At 36.6% G+C, this 22714-nt stretch overlaps 1 protein-coding gene across 1 annotated transcript in view; it reads left to right on the forward strand.

The window, feature by feature from the left end:
- The first annotated feature begins 4784 nt into the window (after positions 1-4784).
- Cand1 (cullin associated and neddylation dissociated 1) overlaps positions 4785-22714 on the forward strand; it is a 57745-nt gene continuing 39815 nt past the window's right edge. The window contains exons 1-3 of the mRNA XM_074083857.1: positions 4785-5223; positions 13015-13158; positions 21309-21463. Of these exons, the coding sequence (XP_073939958.1) occupies positions 5156-5223; positions 13015-13158; positions 21309-21463 (367 nt within the window). The 5' untranslated portion in view covers positions 4785-5155. The remainder of the gene's footprint in view (positions 5224-13014; positions 13159-21308; positions 21464-22714) is intronic.

Below are 22714 nucleotides of genomic sequence, written 5' to 3' on the forward strand. Positions count from 1 at the left end.
ATTAATAAATCAAGAGTTAGGATCTTTCCATTGTACACCACTTATTGGCGTTTATCTTTTAATGTCTACCTCACTTCTACTATATTTAAACATTCTAAAGATAATTTTAAGACCTCTTTATTTGAATACATAATATGGTGCTATCTTGGTTCTATATTCAGGAGGAAACCGTTTCTCAATTTTTCCTAAGATATAAACATTTTAATGCGAAATTTAAAACTTGATCGACATGAATGTTCAAGGTTAATGAATAGTCTTGTTCATTGTTGTGTCCCCACTGACTAGCACACTGTGCTTGGCACAGTGTAAGCCCTCAACATATGTTTTTGTACTAAGTTAAGCTATTGGTTAATATTGAAGCACTTCTCAGGATCTTGAAGGTCTCCATTTTTTTTTGCTTTCTCGTCTGACACTTCTATTCTGACCATTGACTAGAAAGGAAAACCTGAGGTTTTACCTAGATTTATTTCCCTTTGCACCTAAAATTAACCTAGCACAAACAGACCCTTAAAGTATTTCTTCATGATTTAGTAGCAAGCTATATTCAATGATCCAAATCAAGTATCTAAGTAGCTGTGTTAGTCAGCTTTCCATTGCTGCAACAAAATGCCTGAAATAATCAACTTGTAGGTGAAAGACTTATTGTGACTTAGGCTTTCAGAGGTTTCAGTCCATGGTTGTTTGGCCTTATCACTTTTGGCCTGCACTAAAACAGAACATTATCGCAGGGAACCTGTGGTGGGGCAAAGCTGTTGATCTCATGGTAGCTCAGGAAAGAGAAGGGGGAGGGGAGGAAGGGCCAGGGTCCCAATATCCCCTTCAAGAGCATGTCCACAGTGACCTAACTTCCTTCTATTAGGCCCTACCTCCCAAAGGTTACACCACTTCTCAATATTGCCACAGACTGGCAACCAAATCTTTAGCACATGGCCTTTGGATGATATTTTGGATTCAAATCATAATACTGTTCAAGAATGCAAAATAAAATACTACTATGGGCCCATTAAAAATTTGATACTGGCTACATACTTGAAAGAAGCAAAAGTGGTATATGCTTTTAAGGATCTTTCTTTCTTTCTGTCTGTCTGTCTCTCTCTCTCCCTCTCTCTATATACATATATATATCTGCATGCTATAATTTGTTCAAGACCCCATAAAAGGTATGGGGGAGGGGAAAATATTTGGGATAGGGAAAAGCATCCCAATGCACTAATTTGGGGTATGAGCACTGAAACAACATGGCCTGAGATTCAATTCTGACTCCATGTTATTGGTTGCCTTTAGTTACGTAACCTTTTTATGCCTCTTACACTTAAGAGGTAGAAAACATTCATCTTATAAGGCTGTTTTGAAGATTAAATGATTTAATACCACACAGTACCCATAAATAGGTGGTTATTATTATTATAATAGATAATGCCCTACTTAGCATTTTTATACTTAAAAATTTTCAACTTTATGATAATATGAAAGCAATATGCATTTAGAAGAAACCGTATTTTGAATTTTGATCTTTTCCCAGGCTAGCAAAATGCAATACAGGCTAGCCACAGCTCCCAGACAGCCACTCCATCACAAGAATAAACAACTGATGCTCCACCACGCTTTGATGTTCAGTAGATTGGATGTATTAAACGCATTTTGATGCTCAGCAGATGTTCAGATTAGATGGCTCCAGTGCACTTTAAACTTATGATATTTTCAATTTATCATAGGTTTATCTGGATGTAACTTCATAAGTTGAGGAGCACCTATATTATAATTATTATATATACTGAAAGGTGGATCTTTGAGGGTCTAATTAGTGAGAGCAATTCTTATGTTAGAACAATCACAGAAAGGTTAGAAATAAAAGGTTGGGGGCAACTAAAAGAGGCCACTGGAATGCCAAAGCATTTGGACTTATTTTGTAATAGCGACCTACTGAACATTTTAAGTAAGTAAGCAACGCTATAAAAACAATGTGTTGGACCACTTTAAGCTGGCTTTAAACTATGGGCAAACAGACTGAAAGAATATAAATTATTATTATTATTATTATTATTATTATTAATAGCTAACTCTTATTAGATGCTTTCCTGGACCTTTGTAGATATTTGCAAGAAATATCAGTTATAAATATTATTATGCTGGAGACAATGTGCTGAGAACATTTATATGAAGACTTCTAATTAAACTCTTTTTGTTTTTTTTGGTATTGGGGCTTGAACTCAGGGCCTACACCTTGAGTTACTTCACCAGCCCTTTTTTGTGATGTTTTTTTCCTCGAAATAGGGTCTTGCGAACTTTTTGCCTGGGCTGGCTTCCAACCGCGACCTTCCTGATCTCTGCCTCCTAAGTAGCTAAGATTACAGATGAGAACCACCAGTGCTGGACTAATTTAACTCTTAAAGCAATCCTATGAAGCAATACGCTGATGAACATCGATGAAGGTGAGAGAGGTTAAAACTAATTGCCTACTACAGCTAACAAATGACAGTAAACACGGTTTACATGCAAGGTCTAACTCCAAATATTCTAGTTCACTGGAAACTGATAAACAAAAAGATTTATACAAACAAAAAGGCAAACTAGGGTTTAGTACCTGATTGAATGCAGATACTAAAAGAATTACTAGATAACTGAGGTTTTGAATTTTGAGATTCACACAAGAAAAATGACTTGTTTGTGTGTTTGTAGTTTACATTAAATATTAAAAGTTGTCCAAAACAGAAGGAAATTAATTGTGGCTGAAGTGCTCAAGGGCAGTATGATGAAAAATGCCCTAATGTTGGCACACTTGAGCAAAATGAAAGAAGACATATGGCGTTGCCAAAGAGAAAAAAATTATGTGTAAAGAATACATAAGAGTAGATAAAATTAATGAGGGAAATTTCAAGACATACTGTGAACCCAAATTACGTTTTGATCACTTCCATTAACTTTTATAGTTTTGAACAGTCCTTCAGAAGACAGTCGTATTTGGTGAATCTAGGAAAGAATGGTAAAGAAATGTCAGGTAGCTTTACTCGTATTTGATGTATTTGATCCATTTGGGTGTAGGCAGCTATTTAAAGATGTGTTGATATTAATTGGAGCATCAGAATGAGATTGAGTTTTCTTCTCTTCCCAGGGCTTGCTTTTTCTTTTAGACCGGTTTGCCTGGTAGTTCCAACTCCACCTATTTAATACCCATAACAAACCTTTACGTGTAGACCTCCAGCTGGTAAAATTTATGTGAAAATCCCCAATTTTTTTTTCATTTTTCTTTTATTATTCATATGTGCATACAAGGCTTGGTTCATTTCTCCCCCCTGCCCCACCCCCTCCCTTACCAACCACTCCGCCCCCTCCCTCTCCTCCCCCCAATACCCAGCAGAAACTATTTTGCCCTTATTTCTAATTTTGTTGTAGAGAGAGTATAAGCAATAATAGGAAGGAACAAGGGTTTTTGCTGGTTGAGATAAGGATAGCTATACAGGGCATTGACTCACATTGATTTCCTGTGCGTGGGTGTTACCTTCTAGATTAATTCTTTTTGATCTAACCTTTTCTCTAGTACTTGTTCCCCTTTTCTTATTGGCCTCAGTTGCTTTTAAGGTATCTGCTTTAGTTTCTCTGCTTTAAGGGCAACAAATGCTAGTTAATATTTTAGGTGTCTTACCTATCCTCACCCCTCCCTTGTGTGCTCTCGCTTTTATCATGTGCTCAAAGTCCAATCCCCTTGTTCTGTTTGCCCTTGATTTAATGTCCACATATGAGGGAGAACATACGAAAAAATCCCAAATATTAAACAAATAAAAAGCCGAATAGTAAACAAATGCTTATTTCATCTCTGATGGCTGTGTTCCAGTATCTGAGGGAATGATAAAATACACAACTGCTGGACCACACAAGCTGACTACAGAAGAGTCTTTAAACTATTCTAGGTAAAATGAGGAGGCCTGAATACAATCGGCAGCGTACATTATTCTTAGAACCCGGTGGGATTAGGTAAGGAGCTGGTTGTATGAGTAATGAATTGAGGGTGTCCAGCCAGAAGTCCGGGTCTCTGCTGCCTTTAGAGGGGCAAGGATTGGTGCTGGGAACTCGCTATTAAGTCCCTTTCAAGAATACCAACTGATCCGCAATACGCTTGCCCAAATTGCAGCAGCCTAGCTCTGGAAACATCGCACAGCAAACATGTGTTGAGGTAAATAAGAACTCAAGTCAGAAACCGCGCGCTGATTGAAAGGTTTTATTCAGCAAAGCTGCGCAAACAGCCTGCAAATCCCAGCATTCTCTGCTCCCACGGCAACCAATGAGAAAGCTACAAGTTCATGCAGCCAATCATACCCTGACCCAGTGTATCCTCCAACTGAATTCTGGGATTTGTGGTTTTCACGTGGCAGCACTACAGCATGGTAAGTTAAGGCAATAGGCCACGCGTCCAATTCGAAAGGAAAGCTCCATTTTATAATGCTTCTGTTGTCTCCGGGATAACCCCTTCATTCTCACTACTTCCAGGCGTTACACACCTGTAAGTCAGAAACTTTTTCTCTTAATGTCGTACAGAAGAATAATGGAGCTATTTTCAGGTTGAGACCCGCTTGTTTCACTTATTCCGTGTCCTTTAACCGTCGCTTTTAAGTCTCGCGAGAAGAGCCCCCTTAGTCGTAGCCACACCTCCTAAAAGGCGGTTCATATGAAGACTGACACAGGTCGCAGCCAACAGAATTGTCCTTTAACTAGCTCCACAGCGTGCGTGGTGAAGTCTCGGTGAACTCTGACCCCAGTCTTCCGTAGCGTCCCGCGTCTGCCGCCCCCGCCCGCTTAGCGAAGGAGGCGGGTTTTGGCCTCTTGCCCTGGGGAGCGAGTGCGGAGGGAGTGGGAGTGAGACGGCCCGAGTCGAAGTGTCTGGCTTCCCGAAGAGACCCTGCTGTCTGCCCAGCCGCCCATGAGCTCGTTCTCCCGCGAGCAGCGCCGTCGTTAGGTCGTCTCCGTTACCTCTGCTTCCCCCCGGGACAGGCCCCGTCTCGCTGGGGGAAGGGGGCATCCTGCCGAGGCGCCTCTAGCCAGCGTCGCGCTGCGACCCTGGAAGCGGTGCCGCCGCAGACGAGAGGAGGAGCCCCAGCAGCGGCGGCGGCAGCGGGCAGCAGCACCCACAGCGCCGGCGGGCGGGATCGAGGCCGTCAACATGGCGAGCGCCTCGTACCACATCTCCAATTTGCTGGAAAAAATGACATCCAGCGACAAGGACTTTCGGTGAGGCTAAAATCCAATCCTAACCCCACCTGGAGGGGACTGGGGGACCCCCATCCGCGGCCCCGGCCCTCCGCAGGCCCCGCCTCGCCTCTTCGGCCCGATGCGGTTGCCTCGCGGCCGCCGGGTCTCCCCGATCCCCGCAGGCCCCTCTCCGCCCCCTCCCCCATTCTTTCTCCCGGCTGTGGTCGGCCGCGGCCCCCCACCCCCGCCCCACACCCAGTCCCTGCCTTCTGTGACCCCTCCGCCCCCTGGCCGTCCCCGGGACACGATTGTGGCGCCCCAGGTATCGCGGAGGGGCAGCGCCGTCCGCCACGGAGGAAAGGGAGCCGATGTAGGCGGGGAGCCCGCGCGGCGGGGCCTAGCCGCCGGCCGTACCAGACACGCCAGGCCGCCCGGCCGTCCGCACGCCCGCGTCGCCGCAGCTCAGAGAGGTCTGGCTGCATGCGGGGGCAAAGATGAACTGCTCCCGTCCTTCGCCGATTGGGTTAGGTACTCTTTCTTTGGAGAGTTTCCTTTCGCGAAGGTGGGAAGAAGGGGGAGGGGAGGGAGCCAGGGTGGAAGGAACTCGGCCCGGAGGGTTTTCCCGCCAGCATCGCTGTCAGTTTCCCTTGTCAGGTAAAAAAGAAAAAACCCCGTGACACGCAGAATCGGGGACTTTCGGTCTCGTGTCCTCATGCACGAAGTCCCTGCCTAACCCCGGGCCGAGCAAGCGGAGAACGCCTTCACGTTCTTGCGAATGTGAAGCTTTCCTGGGAGCAGTTCTGGTCCAGCTGACTTGGCTGGGCTGCTGCTCCCAAGTCATTGTGGCATGCATAGTGAAGATTTGTTATGTTTTCGCAGATTATCATAGGGGTTTTTAAATACACATTGCAGTGATTGTTACATGGCTGCCTGCCTGCTATTCCTTCACAAACAGGACTTTGAAAAAAAAGAAAAGCTCTTTATTTCTTCCATATTTCAGTTTTGTGCATGTTTTTAGTAATTGCAATTTGATGTGCATTTCAAAATAACCAATAGAACTTTAGAATCTGGCTAAAGAACTTGGGATTTTTTGTTTGTTTTATGAACAATACATTTTAACACCTGAAGATTTGTTCAGATCCTATCAGAAGAAATTTTCCAATTTGTTAAAAGAACCATGGAAAAAGTAATAGCCATGTTCCTAATTAAGTTGATGTGTTGGTGTTTTAAAATACTTCTGCTAAAATAATACAATTTTGTTTAACTGCACAGATTAATTGGTGGGTAATATTTAGAACGACTAAACAAATGTCATGTGGAGATGTTATATGTGTGATTTTTTTTTTTTTTAATTATATTTTTTGGTGGAATTAGGGTTTGAATTCAGGGTCTTGTGCTTGCAAGCATTGTACCACTTGAGCCACGCCCCCAAGCGCTTGAATGTGTGATTATTGACTGAAGTTTTTCTTAAATTTCTTGTAAAGGGGTGTGTGTGTGTGTATATATATATATATATATATATATATATATATACACACACACATATGGTGTTTGGTTTTGTTTTAAATAAACTTATATGAAAGAATGTTTTCATGCTAAACTAGTAATTGCTGAACTAAAGATTACCTACCTATGAGTTGGAATGAATCAAAACATTGGAGGATTAGTGTACTATTGATATAATTCAAATAGTTGGTGAATATTATAGAAGGTATCTTTAGAAATAGTGACTTCCAGTAACAAAGCATCATGAAGGAACTGAAGTACTCTGTATATTAAGTTTCAGACATTAAAAGATTAAAGTAGTGGACATTTGTAATAAACTATTTCGAAGATTTTTTCCTGCACATTTTCATTTATTTTACAACATTTTTTAAGAAAAGATGCTTTGTGCTCATTAGAAATTGAGTTATTTTGATATAAATACCAATACCAAGATCGTGGCTACATATTTTAAAATATTTACTGCCAGAAGAATTTAAAGGCAAGGTTAACTGAAGTTATGAAATGCCTAATGTGTAAAACACTTTTTGTACTAAAGAAAGAAGAGGAAAATAGTGCTGCCAAAGTGAAGAAATGGCTTTATTCTCATGGTAGAATCCAAAGAGAATTTGACCTAGTCACAAGAACTGGGTTCTAGTCTTTTGTGATTCTTCATTGTGAACTCTGAGATCTTGAGCAAGCTTCTTAATTTGAGATTACATTTTCACTTTCGAGAGGCTTGAGCTGGTAGTTGAAAAATGTCTCCTTTAAGCCGAAAATTTCAGGTGTCTATTTAGATAACAGCATAGACCACTAATGTAGAGAAGTAATTATAGGTTGGTGTATTTTGCATTTTCTGAAGGTGGGATATTAGAGTTGGGTGAAATGGAGAAGTATTGAGAGGAAGAATACCTGAGACTACAAACTCTGAAAAAGAGAAGGGTCATTTGTGTATCCCATCTAGGATGATGCCTGTTGCCTACTAGCCTTGATTTTGGGAAAAAGATATTTTTAAAATAATGAATGCTAATTAAAGTAACCCTTTAGAATAAAAAAAATGCAATAATATTTTTTGGGAGAATACGGTAGAACAGTTCTCACCACTTCCTAAAGGAAACACTTTCTTGAGTATACTCAAGACATTCCCCGGAAAACCGTTATAACAGTATATATTGGTTACTATAAGAAAAAGCACCTTTGGGGTGCATGCTCAAGGAGTAAAAGAGTACAAATAGAATGTTACAGTTAGTAGGTGGCTCATTCTACAGATGACAGAGTGAAAAGCTGTAATATGGATGAACCCTGTACCCCATTTATGAATATTAATATTGACTATTCAGAGGGTTGAGGCAACTTTCATGCTTTACTACCAACTGAATTAAAGTATTGCAAAGAATCGAACTAAAGGAAATACCATTTTATCTCTGTATAATAGTTCTGCTTCATACAATTGATTTTATCCTTATAAAAACAATCTATTGCAGTTGGGGAAATTGAGACTTGTATTAGGTATGTATTTGCCCAAGGTTAGTTAGGTGATAGACCTGAAATGTTTGGGAATCTTTGTACCAGTGAATGCTTTAATAACCTTGTGATGCTACTTTTCCAGGGTCTTGGCTTGGGGACATTTGAGTCATTCCTTAAATTTCAATTGCCTGTCAAACTAGGCTTGGGGAATATTTTGCTCTGAAAGTTGCTTCTACTAATCCCTTGAGGGAGGTGGCCTTCAAAAAAGTTTTAAGATCTAGTGCTTGCCCTCAGTAAATCTACATGATTGTTGAATGGTTAAGACAATATTGTAAAAAGATAAACAATCCCAGGGCAATATGTAGGTGTTGGTATTAAGTGGCAGAGAAAATTAAAGCAACAAGATTCATGTGCATGGAGAGAACTGAGTGAGTTCTTGAAAATGAAATTATTGGTAGAGAAAATTAGAATAAGTATGAAAATCCACTATATAAAACGTTCCTGGGGGAGAGGACGAAGATAATTTTTTGATTTTTTTTTTTTTTTTTTTTTTTGACAGCACTGGGGTTTGAACTCAAGGTCATGCACTTGGCTCTCTTACCACCTGTGCCATGCCCCTCCCCCCCCTTTTTTTTTTGCCTTAGTTATTTTTCAGGTATGGTCTTATGTTTTTGCCCAGGGTCAGTCTCAGATTACAGTCATCCTACCAATGGCCTGAAGCGCACTGCCACCATGTCTAGCATTGGCCTCTGTTTTTCTGGATCTTCTCTCTCCCCACCCCCCAGGTGGGATTGCAGGTCTGAGCACTGCATCTGCCTAGGAGAAGATAATTTTGACTACAGCTGGGCAAGCATTGTTTGGGAAATCATTAAAGGTTAGAGAGCTGGTCTTCCTGAACTGAATTCTCTGTCTAGTTCTTCAGCAGTCTGATTACTATGCTTACTTTCATTGAATTGCATTTTAGTTCCAGAGGTAAGGGGAAAATTAGATTTTTAGGAAATCTCAACAATCTTAAAATAACTTGCTGTATTATAGAATACATACATTTCCCAACTGGTAGTGGTTTATGTTACCAAGTTTGTTAAGGTGTTTTAGATATTGGAAGGCATTTTGTCTTGGAAACTGTTTAAAATGCCAGTAAAAGTTTAGGCCATGGTGGCTCAAGCCTGTAATCCTAGCTGTTTGGTAGATCAGGGTGATGGTGGTCTGAGAAACCTCATCTCAACCAATAAAAGCTGGGCATGGTGACACAAGCCTGTTATTCCTGCTACATGGGAAATGTAAATAGGATCTCAGTCCAGTTCAGCCTGGATGTAAAGTAAGACCCTATCTCAAAAATAACCAAAGCAAAAGGGGAGCTGGGGTCATGACTCAAGTGGTAGAGGGGCTGCTTAGCAAATAAGAGGCCCTGAGTTCAGTCCCCAGTACTGAAAAAAAAAAATTCATTAAAAAATTTTTAAAAGTTAGGCTTTCAGAGCTGAGTGAGACCTTGGAGATCCTACTGCATAGCTAGCTGACAGTACTGTGTGAGCATTTACAATAACATAAATGCTAAGTGAAATTATTATGACTACTTTTTCTTGAAGAAAAGCGGGTTTCATCAGAAGAATTAAATTTGCAGAGATAAAGTGATTTCTGATGCCAGGCATGGGCAAGCACAAAGCCCTGAGTTCAAGCCCCAGTCCCACCAAAAAAAGGAAAGTGATTTCTGGGCACTTTTTAAGTACTTTACAGGTTGATGGTGTTAACTTTGTTTTACTCAAGATGGTATTACATACTATAAGCAACAACTAGGGTTCACCACTGAAAAGGTGGAGAAAGGGTCATCATTGAGGAAACTTAGGAAAAAAAACTTTTAATTACACAAACTGCTCCTCGTTACACTGAGATACTCTGCTACCACCAGAAAGAAAAAATCCTAAAGCATGGTACCCCTTGAGATGAAAACAACACTTCATTGATAAGACTATTTCCATGTGCGCTGAGTATCCAAAAAAATTTATGAGACTTGTCTAGATGAAGAAGAGGAAAGGACTGAGTCTGCATGTATCATCCCAACCTTAGAGGCTGGTTGTATATTTCAGTGGTAGAGTGATTGTCTAGAATACACAAGGATCTGGGTTTGATCTGCAGCACCTCAAAAACAAAAACTACAACCTTCTTGCACAAAAACCCAAATGTTTGCCTAACATCTTAGCCTTTAGTACCGAACCTAATCCTGCTAAAGAGTCATTTCCAAATTGTCTTTTGAATTTGATCAGTTTTCAAACTGATCAAGCAAATTGTTTATAAAGAGATTTACTTTGCAAATTTTTGGTAACAGGTTAATGGAAGAAATGAATTCTCAGAACTTTCTGGATTTAGGATCACCATTGAGAACTAATTGTTGATATTTTTAAACATCAGGAAAAACTATTTCTAATTTTGCTGGTGTTCATTTCAACTTTAAAAAGTATTTAACCGTAAATTAAAGATTTTTGAAAATCAGTAGGCTTCTTTCTGTATAAGCCCTTTGATGTCAAGGGTTAAGGCTATTCACCTTTTTTCTGTCCTTAGTTCTTACTATAGGCTTTCTAGCATAATGGGGAGTGAATAAGTAAATGATGAATACAGAAATGAATCTCTACACCAGTAGAGCCCATTCAGAACCATAACACTGCTTATTTTGGGGACTTACCTGCTTTTTAACTTAACTTGATGACTACTTTGTTTTCTCTTGAGGCAGATAACTGGCATTGCAGAAATCTTTAGAGGTTATAACTACTATGGGTATTTACTGTATTTCATTTAAGTAGAATGACTGAAATGTTTTCAGTGCTTTGTTTATATACAAATGCCTGCATTTATGTGCTATGCAGTTTTTTCAAACTTCAGAAGATTAATGAAAATTATTTGGTTTAATTTTGTTATATTTTGTAATTAGGAGCTTTGTCATTTTTTATGAGTATATGCCTAATTTATCTTTTCTTGTTCCAGTTTGAATATAAACTTTTCTTTATAAACAGTTTTACAGAACTTGGTAAAGAATTGAACTACATACTACTGTGTAGATTAAAACTTTTGACATCAATGTTAAATGAGCATTCTAGTTACTGGAATTATTTACCTTATTGCTAACGACTTTCTAAATTAAGTTGTTTTGCTAACCATCACACGTAGTTTGTTGCCCATATTCCTAGAGTATCTCCATAGTTTATCAGTTAAGCACCAATAGTTTTTCAAATTTAAACATGGGTTATGACATTTGATTAAATAAAACATCATTTTTACTCAAAACTAGACTGTCTCAAAAAAAAGTTGAGTGATTTTATTTCAGTGTGATTATTTTCATGGGTGGAGGGGAGCCAAGAATTATGAGAAAAGTTTATTTGGCTTTATATAGGTCTCAAAGCTTTATTTTTGCATGATTACTTAATATTCTGAGGAATTAATTTTAAAACAATAAATTTTCTGGTAACATGGGAAAAATTGGCGACTATGTTATTCTATTCAACCCTTTCACTTAAAACTAAGATTTGGGCCAGACAGAATGGTACATGCCTATAATCCCAGCTAACTGGGAGGTGGGGATCAGGAAACCAACGTGAGCAAAAATTTAGTGAGGCTCCATCTCAAAAAAACAAGTTGTATGTGGTGGTGAGCTACAGTAATCTCAGCTACTTGGGAGGTATAGGTAGGAGAATCAGAGTCTGGGATCCTGCCTGAAAAACAGCTAAAACAAAAAAGGGCTGAGGATGTGGCTCAAGTGGCAGAGTTCTTCCATGGCAAGCACAGGGCCCCGAGTTCAAATCCCAGTATTGTCAAGAAAGAGGGAGGGGTGAGGAGGGAGCGAGGGAGGGAGGAGAGAAAGAAAAGTAAGATTTGATGATTGATCACCCTAGTTTTTTTTTTTTTGTTTTTTTTTTTTTAATCAGGCTATTCAGTGTTAAACTTTCCTTTGGATGTGGTTCTTTACAGGAGTGGGAGGATGCCATTTGGAACAACTTTCTAGAATTACATCACCATTTTAAAAATATACCTGATACCCAGTGAGGGCGAGGATGAGATTTTGTATTGGAAATTTTCAAGTAATTTGTAGTGTGTGATCCCCATTGCAACACTTACAATATCATACAAGGAAGATGTTCTTAGTGTTTGTGGTTAAGGGCTTAGATAAAATTAATATCCTATGCCGAGGAAAAGAAGCCCCCCCCCCCAAAAAAAATAGTGATACAATTGATTAAAATAAAAGAGCCTTTGCTGTAGGTCCTGTTAATAAATTTGAAATCTGGACTAGAGAGGATAATTTTGGATGTTAGTTACCCCATAAAAGAGCATATTTGGGACTTTAGAAATCTCTATCTGAAAACGATTTTTTTTTTTTTTTTAGTAAAGCTGAAAGTGGAATTTAGTAGGCAAGAAATTTCATATAATAGGATAAAATTAGGGAGAAATGTGGAAAAAGGGCGAAACATTTCCTGCTCTCCATGCAAGAAGTGAGAATAAAGACTCAAAATGGTGGTCCTTACCTGGAGTCCTACACATGGTCATGTCTCATAACCTCTGATAATTAAGATAATGAATCTAGGAGGGTCAGATGGCTGCTAAATCAGGGAGATGTTATCTAGGCCTCACCAAAACACAGGGACAACAGGTGTTTTAGAGCATTCCTTTCCCTAGACATGCTGTTTATTCTTTTTGTCCCTCCACCCATCTAAGGAATCTTTCAGCTTAAAACAATTTTTTTATTATCCTTTAGTAACATTATTTAAATTTGTGATCACTTAAGAAGTAGGTGAGTTTTGTGTGTGCTTGTTGAATGAATGATGTAACATTGGATTTGAAAAATCAATTTCTTAATGGTTTAAAATTTTTGAATTAACAAATTTAAATTTTTAATAGGTTTATGGCTACAAATGATTTGATGACAGAACTGCAGAAGGATTCCATCAAGTTGGATGATGATAGTGAAAGGAAAGTAGTGAAAATGATTTTGAAGTTATTGGAAGATAAAAATGGTGAGGTTCAGAATTTAGCTGTCAAATGGTAAGTTATATTTTGCTTGCTCCCTCCCTTTAAGAAATCTTACATGTTTGGCCATAGTCTTGATTTTTTTTGACTGTGTTTGAAAGGCCTACTTACCTCTTTCCTTTATGTTCACTGAGAATGAAATTTACAAAGCACATGTTCAAGGCAAAAAAAAGCTAATAGTGAAGTCTTTTATAAAGAATAGCAGCAGCTGGGCCTGGTGATGCACACGTGAAATCCTAATACTTGGGGGGGGGCTAAGGGAGGAGGATCTTGAGTTCAGGGCCAGCCTGGACCAAATGGTGAGACCCTGTCTTAAAGAAGGGGAGCGGGGGAGAATAGTAGCAGATAAAATCATACTTACCTTAAAACAACACTGATGCTACAATGATTATAAAGACGTCCCTTAAAATTGGGGAATTTCTAATTGTCTTTGGGTGTACAATGTAGTAGGAGTTCTTGTTAGTCATGATATCTTAATAAAGTACAAAATTTGAGTTCTCAGTAAATTCTATTAATAAGCCTCTTGAATTTATGAATGCTAAATTTTAGAAATTCTTACATAGTAAGTTGTTAGTAAGTTTAACCTTTAATCTCATCTATGGAATTATGTGTCATTTCGTATGTCATATTTAGAATCATCTTAAAGCACTGGATTCTTACAACAGTTTCAAATTAATTTTAGGCTAAGCTTTTACAATCTGCTTAATAGTAACTGGTCAACAAAGCATTTGCAGATCTCAGTACCAATTTCTTTAAATTGAGACATTTGCAAGTTTAAAATAAAGTAGGTTTTCAAAAAATGACAAGGTTATAGAGAAATGCAAATGATCAGTAATTTTACTTCAATTTTTTTCATCTTATAATTGCTTTTACATGTACCTAATAAAATTAATCTTTGTTCAAAATACGTGCTAGAACTGGGCAAGGTGGGGTGTGCCTGTGATACAAGGTAGGAAGATGGAGAGTTGGAAGCCAGCCTGGACTACATAGCAAGTCTGTGTCTCAGAAAAGTTTTTTGTGTATACTGTCCTCCAAAAACAATAACAAAAAGTAGTATTTGTCCTAAATTGAGACTTAGGAGGTACATAGACCTTACTTACTTGAATATGAGTCTTTACTTGGTAGAAATGTGAGGTTTTCTATCATCTCTTATGATATCTTTTCTATTTGCATTTATAATTGAGATTGGGAACTGGGTTTGTAGCTCAGTGGTAGTGGCCTCTAGCATTTGTGAGGCCCTGGGTGTCATCCCTAGCACTGAAAAAAGAAAAAAAGATGATTATGGAAGAAACTATATATATATTATATATGTATGTATGTATTCCAGAAATAAAGGAATTACAATATAAACAAATATATTAGGACAGAAAATCATGGTAATGGGTATATAATCTAAGAATTGATTCTTGGTGGAGGAAAAATTCCAATAGATAAATTACTAAGAAGCCTTTTGAAGAAATTGGAAAAATTGTCAAAGAACTTGCCACCCAAAAGAAAAGTTGAGAAATCTTTCACAGATATGTTTGAAACCACAAAGAACAGCTAATTCTAGTATAGATAGCGCTAGTACGGTTCTGCAATCTAAAGTATGTCTGAAAACCTTCCAGACTTTTTTAAACCAATTACTGATAACAGATACTGATTAGTAAAGATAACACTAAAAAGGTAAACCATAGGCCAGCTTTATTTAAATGTTCAAAATAAAATACAGCAATATATTAAGAGGAACATACCATGACCAAGTAGGATTTACCCCAAGAATGTAAGGGTAATTAGTTCAATATTATTTGCCTTATGAATGTAGTTCTTTCAACATATTAACATATTAACAATAGTAATATTTCAACATATTAACAATATTAAAAATGTCTTAGTTGTCAGACACTGAATCATATTGATTCTTGATTTTAAAGAACCAAAATAAAAACCACGTAGGCAACTTAGTATAATTAGAGAAGTGAAAATACTTCTTCCAAAAACCAAGGATCATATTTAACATGTCATTAGAGTAAAAAACAGCTTGAAAATGCTTTATCCCATTTGACAGAATACATCACTTGTTTCAGCAAAGATGTTTGTTTGTGCTTTGTGTGTGTGTTTGGTGCTGGGAAATCACACCCAGGGCCTTGGACATATAAGACAAGTACTGGACTGCTGAGCTACATACATCCCAACCCAGGTGAAATATTTAACAACATAGGAATCAATAGGCCCTTCTTTAACATTAAGTATTAAACCTGGCTTTCTCCAAAAGCTATATCAGAACCATTCTTACTAAGGTCAAGGACAAAGCAACCATGTCTATCTCTATTTTATTTCTTTTGAGGGCATTAGTCACTATAAGGGTTGGGGAGGAGGGGGGTATAGAAAACATCAAAGCAACCAAGAAAAAAATATAAAGGATAAGAATTCAGTGAGGTAGCAGAATCAGATTTTATAAAATTAGTTTTTCATGTAGCAGCTTTTCATTTGAAAATTAACATTTTTCATAAGTATTTATAACCAATGAGAAGATACAATGAAGTGAATATGAGTGAATATTATTATAGCATCAGAAAGACAAAATGTCTAGAAGGAAAGGTAACTAGAAAGGTTACAGTCATGACCTTGAAGGGTAAAAGTTGTATAGTTTCAACTTTTTCAAAACTTGGGGGGAAACTCTAAAAGACTTTCAGATGTAAAAATGTACTTGAACAAAGGGAAAAACATCCTGTGTCCTTGGATAGGATGATTCAGCATCATAAAGTTGTCCATCTTTCCAGGTAAATTTTATGTTAACCTAATTGAAGCTGGAGAAATTCATTCTAAAGTATGTTGGAGTGGGAGTGGGCATGTGTGCAAGATAGCTGAGAAAACTGAAAAATACAATTGCTAGGATTGGCAGGGTGTTAGGTCTGTGAAAAACTGCAGTATGTTTTCAAAGCAGTTAAGTAGTGGAGCATTAATGGACCAATGAAGTAATTTGAATGTGAAGTATGTTACAAAGGTGACATTAGACCTTTTTCAAAAGACTGGCTAACTACTTGAGAAGATAAAAGTTTCTCTGTGTATCATACAATATCCCTATTCAAGGTCACCATTTTTCAGGTTTTGTTCATCATAAACTAGCTTTGCCTCTTAAAAGATTTCATGCAGATGGAATCATACAGTATTTGCTGTTTTGTGTCTAGCTTTTTTTCTTTTTTTGCTTTCATCTGTGAAATTCATCTGTGTTGTGTAAGTTTCTCATGCCCTTTTATTAATGCTTAATTGTCCATTGATAACTGCAGTTCATTCATTTGGTTTCTTTCCAGGATTTGGTATTATGAATAGTTGAACATTTTTGAGCCAGTCCCTTGGAAAACGGTGCATATAATTAGGAAAAAAATTTGGCAGTTTAAGAAGTTAAATGGACGATAGCAATTTTACTCTTAACCATCTATCAATAAGAATATCAATAAGAATGTGCACATTCTCACTGATAGTTACTTATATTAGTCTTTAAATTTAGCCATTCTAGTAGGTGTTTAGGTATGGTATTAATTTATATTTCCCTGATAGCTAGTGATATTAGGAGCTGTTTCATATGCTTATTCACCATTTGTTTTTGTAGACTTTTCCAGTTTTTAAAAATTGAGTTTATATTATTGTTATTATCAAGTTGTAGGATTTCCTTAGGTATTTTGGATATAGGTCTTTTTACAAAACATACATGTTTTGTAAATATCTACTAATTTGCTAAGCTTCAGTTTTTAATTTTGGTTTTAAATTTATTTTATAGATTAAAATTTTTCTTTTGTGGTTACTATTTTCTGTGTCCTAAGAAATCTGTTTTCGTTGAGTTACAAAGATTTTCTCCTCATAATTATTACAGTTTTAGCTTTTACTTTTAGTTCAATGATCTATCTTAAATTAATTTTTATGTGAGATGTGAATTGAGTTCATATTTTTCCTTGTGGATACCTACTTGTTAGAACACCATTTATTCAGAGAACTTTCTTTTCCCTACTGAATTTAATTGCCTTGGCATCTTTACCAGAAAAATTGAGTATAAAAGTGTGCACCTAATTCTAGAATCTGTTGGGTTCTAACAATCTATTTATCTATTCTTACAACAGTGTTACGCTGTTTCATTAGCACAGCTTGGGTTTTTCATCCTTGGTACTGCTGATTTTTTGCGCTAGATCATTTGTTGTGGGGAGCTATCTAGTGTGTTCCATGACATGTAGGATGCTTAGAATATCTGGCCATTACTCACTGTTTGCCCATAGCATTCCCACCTCCCCCGTTTGTGAAAACCAGAAATTCGTACAGGCATTGCCCAGTGTTTCTTGAGAGGAAAAAAAAATAAGCCTGAAGTAAGGTTATTGAAGTTCTCCAGCTTTGGTCTTTCTTTCCCAAAAATATTTTTTTTTTAAGGTCCATTGTATTTTTAAAAATCAGTTTGTCAATTTAAAATAAGCTTGCTCAAATTTTGATTGGAATTATGTTGAAGCTATAGAAATATTTGAGACAATATTAAAACAGTGTTGAGTCTTTCAACTGCTATAAACCCATTGTATGTCATACTTGTTAGTAATTACAGTAATTTTTTTGTTGTGTTCTCAAAGTTTTCTTTTTATTTATTATTTTTGGAAGTACTGGATTTGAACATGACTCTTGCCAGCCAGGTGCTGGTACCACTTGAGCCATGCCCCCAACTGAGTAAAACCATACTCTTAATTCAGGGCACTTTTTAAAAACATTAAGATTTAAAGCAGATACCTTAAAAGCAACTGAGGCCAATAGGAAAAGGGGACCGGGAACTAGAGAAAAGGTTAGATCAAAAAGAATTAACCTAGAAGGTAACACACATGCACAGGAAATTAATGTGAGTCAACTCCCTGTATAGCTATCCTTATCTCAACTAGCAAAAACCCTTGTTCCTTCCTATTATTGCTTATACTCTCTCTTCAACAAAATTAGAGATAAGGGCAAAATAGTTTCTGCCGGGTATTGAAGGGGTGGGGGGGGAGGGAGGGGGCAGAGGGGGTGGGGGCATAGGGGAGAAATGACCCAAGCGTTGTATGCACATGAATAATAAAACAATAAAAAAAAGATTTGTTTTATAGTTTATTATATGTAGGTCTTCTGTTTGGTATATACTTGAAAGTATATTCTACAACTGTTGCTTAAAGTGTTTTAAAATGTCAGGTCAAGATAGTGTTTGTATGTGTATTCTGTCAGATTACCCAATCTTTTGATTACTGGGAGAGATTTTAAAATTTACAACTATGATTGTTTTATAATTTCTCTTCAGTTTTCCAGTTGTACCTTATGTTAAATTACTGATACTTTTTTTAAACAGTAAAGAATGCTTTATTTATAACTTGTGATAAATGTCAGGTTTATTCTTATAGGAGAGAGCAGTCGGGCTCAACTGTGAGTACAATAAAGACAAGTAGAGGTTTAGAGTCAACAAGCAGAATAATGAAATCAGGAAATAGACAATTACATAAGAGGAGATACCAAGGGTAAGGGCATTCTTATTACCACTGAGGTTAGCAGGCCCATGAAGGATAGAGGCTAAGGCCAAGGGGTAGATGAAAAGAGGGCTCAAAGGAGCCTGGATAAAATTTGGTCCAGAGAGTCTTTGTCAATGACACACACATTTATAACTGTCATGTCTTCTTGATATTTCACCCTTTTGTGATTATAAGAGTGTTTAATTCATTGACATTCATTATAAATATTGATATGGTTAGATTTGGATATATCATTTTACTTGTTTTCTGTTTCATAATTTTGTTGTTCCCACTCCTGTCTTTCGTAGACGTTTGATCGCGAGGGGGTCCTGTTAAGTAGTTTGTGACATTCAGAGGGTCAGAACGATCATATGAATAAATTAATACTGAGGCCATACTTTCCCTTTTTATTCTCATTTTCTCATAAGATCACAGTGTAATTATCAAAAGGCCACATAATACAAGGTAGCACGAGTACATATAAAACCAGATATGGAAATCCAATTTTCTGTTAATCTCAGACATGAAAGAAATTTGCAGAAATGTAAAACAATGTTTTCACTTCTATTTTTGAGAATACAGTTATTTTTCTTTAAAATGTTACTTATTGCTAACATGCAATGGGCTTTATTTTTTATTTTAATGAAGTAAGCATTGACAGATATACCCATGGAATGAAAAGTTCTTTGGTATCATGTTAAAAGTTGGTCGTAGAAGAAAAATGTTGGGAATCACTGTTTTGAGAACATGTATCTTCTGTTGTAAGAACATATATCATTTTACAGAGTAGGTATTATAAATTGTTCCTTAAATTTATCACTGCCTATTTAGAGTTAATATTGTATCACTTGATATAAATTATGTAAACTCTGTCATAATATGGTTTCATTTACCTTCCTTCTGTCATTGATGCTACTGCTGTTTCTTATGTTTTGTCAAGTACGTACTTGTGTGTGTTTCCAAAATACAGTATTATTTTATTTGTGCTTTGAGGGGAAAAATACAGTCCTTTAAATGTAGCCTTTTGTATATGTACACATATAACCATTTTTGGTGATCTTTCTTCCTTTCTGTTAATCCAAGTTACCATCTGGTTTAATTTTCCTTTACCACAAAGAATTTAAGTGCAAGGTTGGTGGTGATGCATTCTCTTAGCCTGTTTATCTGAAATTGACTTTAATTTATCTTGAATTTTGAAAGGCAGTTTCACTTGCTATTTTCATTTTTTTTATCCTGTTCTCTGCTGTTCAAATAATTGTTTTCTAAGAGATAGTTTTGGAACTTTTACAATGATTTTCTGCAGTATAGTTAGTTAAGCAAAGCCATTCTGCTGTCAGCTAAAACTCTTTAAATTCATTGTTTGGTGTTCCTTTTCTTTCCTGGTTTTCATTGCTTCCCATTAATTCTCTATATATCATAATATCATTACCATCATTTTGGAATTAACTATTTAGATTTCTCCAGACAATCTTAGTTGATTTTTTTCTTCCTTTCTCTTAATTCTCCAAATTGCACTGCCCATTGCTTCTCTGGTTGAGTAGTTAACAGTTATTGAGCATCTTTGTGTGAGACATTGACCTGAACATTTGTGAAAGTAAACTATTTTCATCCTGTGTTTGATGCTTGAAAAATTCATTGACTCTCAGTTTTTACTACATCCCATTTAATTCATTGACTTGACTTTAAAGGTTCTATCTGAGGAGCCTTTTTTTCCTATTTTGTTTTCCTCCTGTCTGTTATATCATTTCTTTCAGCATGCATTCCTGTCATTCTAGTCTCTGGTCTTTAGAAGAACTTGTCTTTCCATTTGAAATGCCTTTCTAACTATCCCTTAAAAGCCCAGTACCTAAAAATTTGACTGTTAATGTGTTAAATCTGTTCAGTGCCTTCTTAGTTTCTTAGGTATGTGAGTTCCTTACTTCACTAACTGGATAGTAAGTTTTGGAGACTAGAGGTCATAGTTGACTAATCTTGAATATAGTTACTTCTTGATAACTATTCATAGTGCTGAAGTCTATGGGAAGGACATAAATTAAGAACTTCTTCAAAGAGTGGTTCAACCAGTGGTATATTGGAAACTTAGATAGAAACAGTGTAAAATACAAAGAAGGATAAGTAAGGTGCTTTGGGAGTACTCCTTGTTTTGATTATTGTGACAAATTTCTTCATACTTTTAAAATTTAGACAAGAAAACAAAGGAATTTTGTTTTTTAGATCAAGGAGACTTAAGGACATTATAAAATCTTTTGCTTCGTGAGGGTTGAGTTTGGTGATAGCAAGAAAAGGTCAAATTTGCAAAGTGATAAATTGAATAGAACTTCTGTTGTAGATAAAACCTTTTACTAAGAGCAGACTTAATTAGCCTTTTTATTAACGTTTTCTCTATATTTGAAGGATTAGAGTGGGGAATGGAAATCATCTTCAGTTTCATGATACTATGATGAAAACCAATGGGAAAACTTGGAAACCAACCACAAGGAGTTTATCTGACCAAATTTTCTTTATATCCTTATTATACGCAATTTATGATACAGGCACGATGTACATTTAGATAAATTGACAGTTGCTAGACATAGTTAATATTTCTGCTTATGTATTTTTCTGCTCTCTCTGTGTGTGTGTGTGTGTGTGTGTGTGTGTGTATCTAGATTTTTAAAGTAATTTTTCTTCTTTATATTACAGTCTTGGTCCTTTAGTGAGCAAAGTGAAAGAATACCAAGTAGAGACAATTGTAGATACCCTCTGCACTAACATGCTTTCTGATAAAGAACAACTTCGAGATATTTCAAGTATTGGCCTTAAAACAGTAATTGGAGAACTTCCTCCAGCTTCCAGTGGTAAGCAAGAATTTTTTTTTTTACTTTCTTTTTACATGGAGGTATTTTTCCCCAGGGAAGAGAGAGGGACATGACTGTCCTAAAAGATCTATGTGGGCATCCCTTTAAACAATTTAAAAAAAATTAAGTTTGGGACCTTGTTTTTCTTAAAAATACATTTAGCTTTAAGTAAATATTTTGGTTGAATTTAGATATTGAATATCAGTTCTGGTGGAGTTTTATATGTTGGAGCAGAGTTTTATATTCTTGTATGTTCCAGGACTGAAGTATAAAGTTGTGAGAAACTAATGGAGAAAAGATAACCAAAATATTGAGTTCTGATTAATTTTCTATTCCAATACTCGTTTTGTAGCAGCATTTACTTTGTAAAATTTAACACAGTTAAGATATAGCTCCGAAGTAGTTCAGTTTACTAGTAGCTTTAATTAAAGTTAAAACTTTATTTAACTACTTGGTAATTGAAAAATATAAAATAATGAATTTGTTAATTAGCTTTTGGCCTCTGACAGAAATGTGCAGATAATGTAAATTTTAGAATCAGTCTTGATTACTAAGCTGTTGCTACAATTGAAAGTTACTGTCTTACCCGTAAATGGGGTGAAGTTATATCTTTATTTTATGAGAAGATTTAGATTGGTTATAATGTCATCAGATATATTGTTAATAAATACTTGTTAATAATTCATGGTGGTAGTTATCATGCTAAATGCTACTTCTGTGTTGCTTCACCTAGTCTAAGCATCAACCATACAAGAGGTCTTAAAAAGCCTCCCTTGGTTGTAGATGGAGGGACTGAAATTCAGACATTAGGTTAGTTCACCCAAAGTTTTGACTCTAGTTGGTAAAGATTCAAATCCTTTTGTCTTGGACTAGAGATGTAACTCAGTGATAAAGCATTTATCTACCATGTGCAAAGCCCTGGGTTTGATCCTCCAGCACTTGTGTGTGTATTCTTAATCCCAGATTATGCTAGTGTTACTTTACCTTTATTGAGTATTTATTTATTTCAGTCAACTATTTCACTAACTCTGAAGTACATTATTTATTTTTGTATTAGCTATATTGGTACTTTCTTCATGTCCTCCCCATCATTAGAACATCTTTTAAATCATTCAGATTCTTATGTTCACAGTTATTTCTTCCTTTTTGACCATCACTTGTCAATAATAACATAACCTATTTTTATTATGATAGCCCTGATAACAGGAATCGTAAAACAAAATTTCTGCTTTATAATGAAGTGAAATTTTG

The sequence above is a fragment of the Castor canadensis genome, chromosome 8 (assembly GCF_047511655.1).
Source record: "Castor canadensis chromosome 8, mCasCan1.hap1v2, whole genome shotgun sequence".
In the NCBI taxonomy this organism is placed as follows: Eukaryota; Metazoa; Chordata; class Mammalia; order Rodentia; family Castoridae; genus Castor; species Castor canadensis.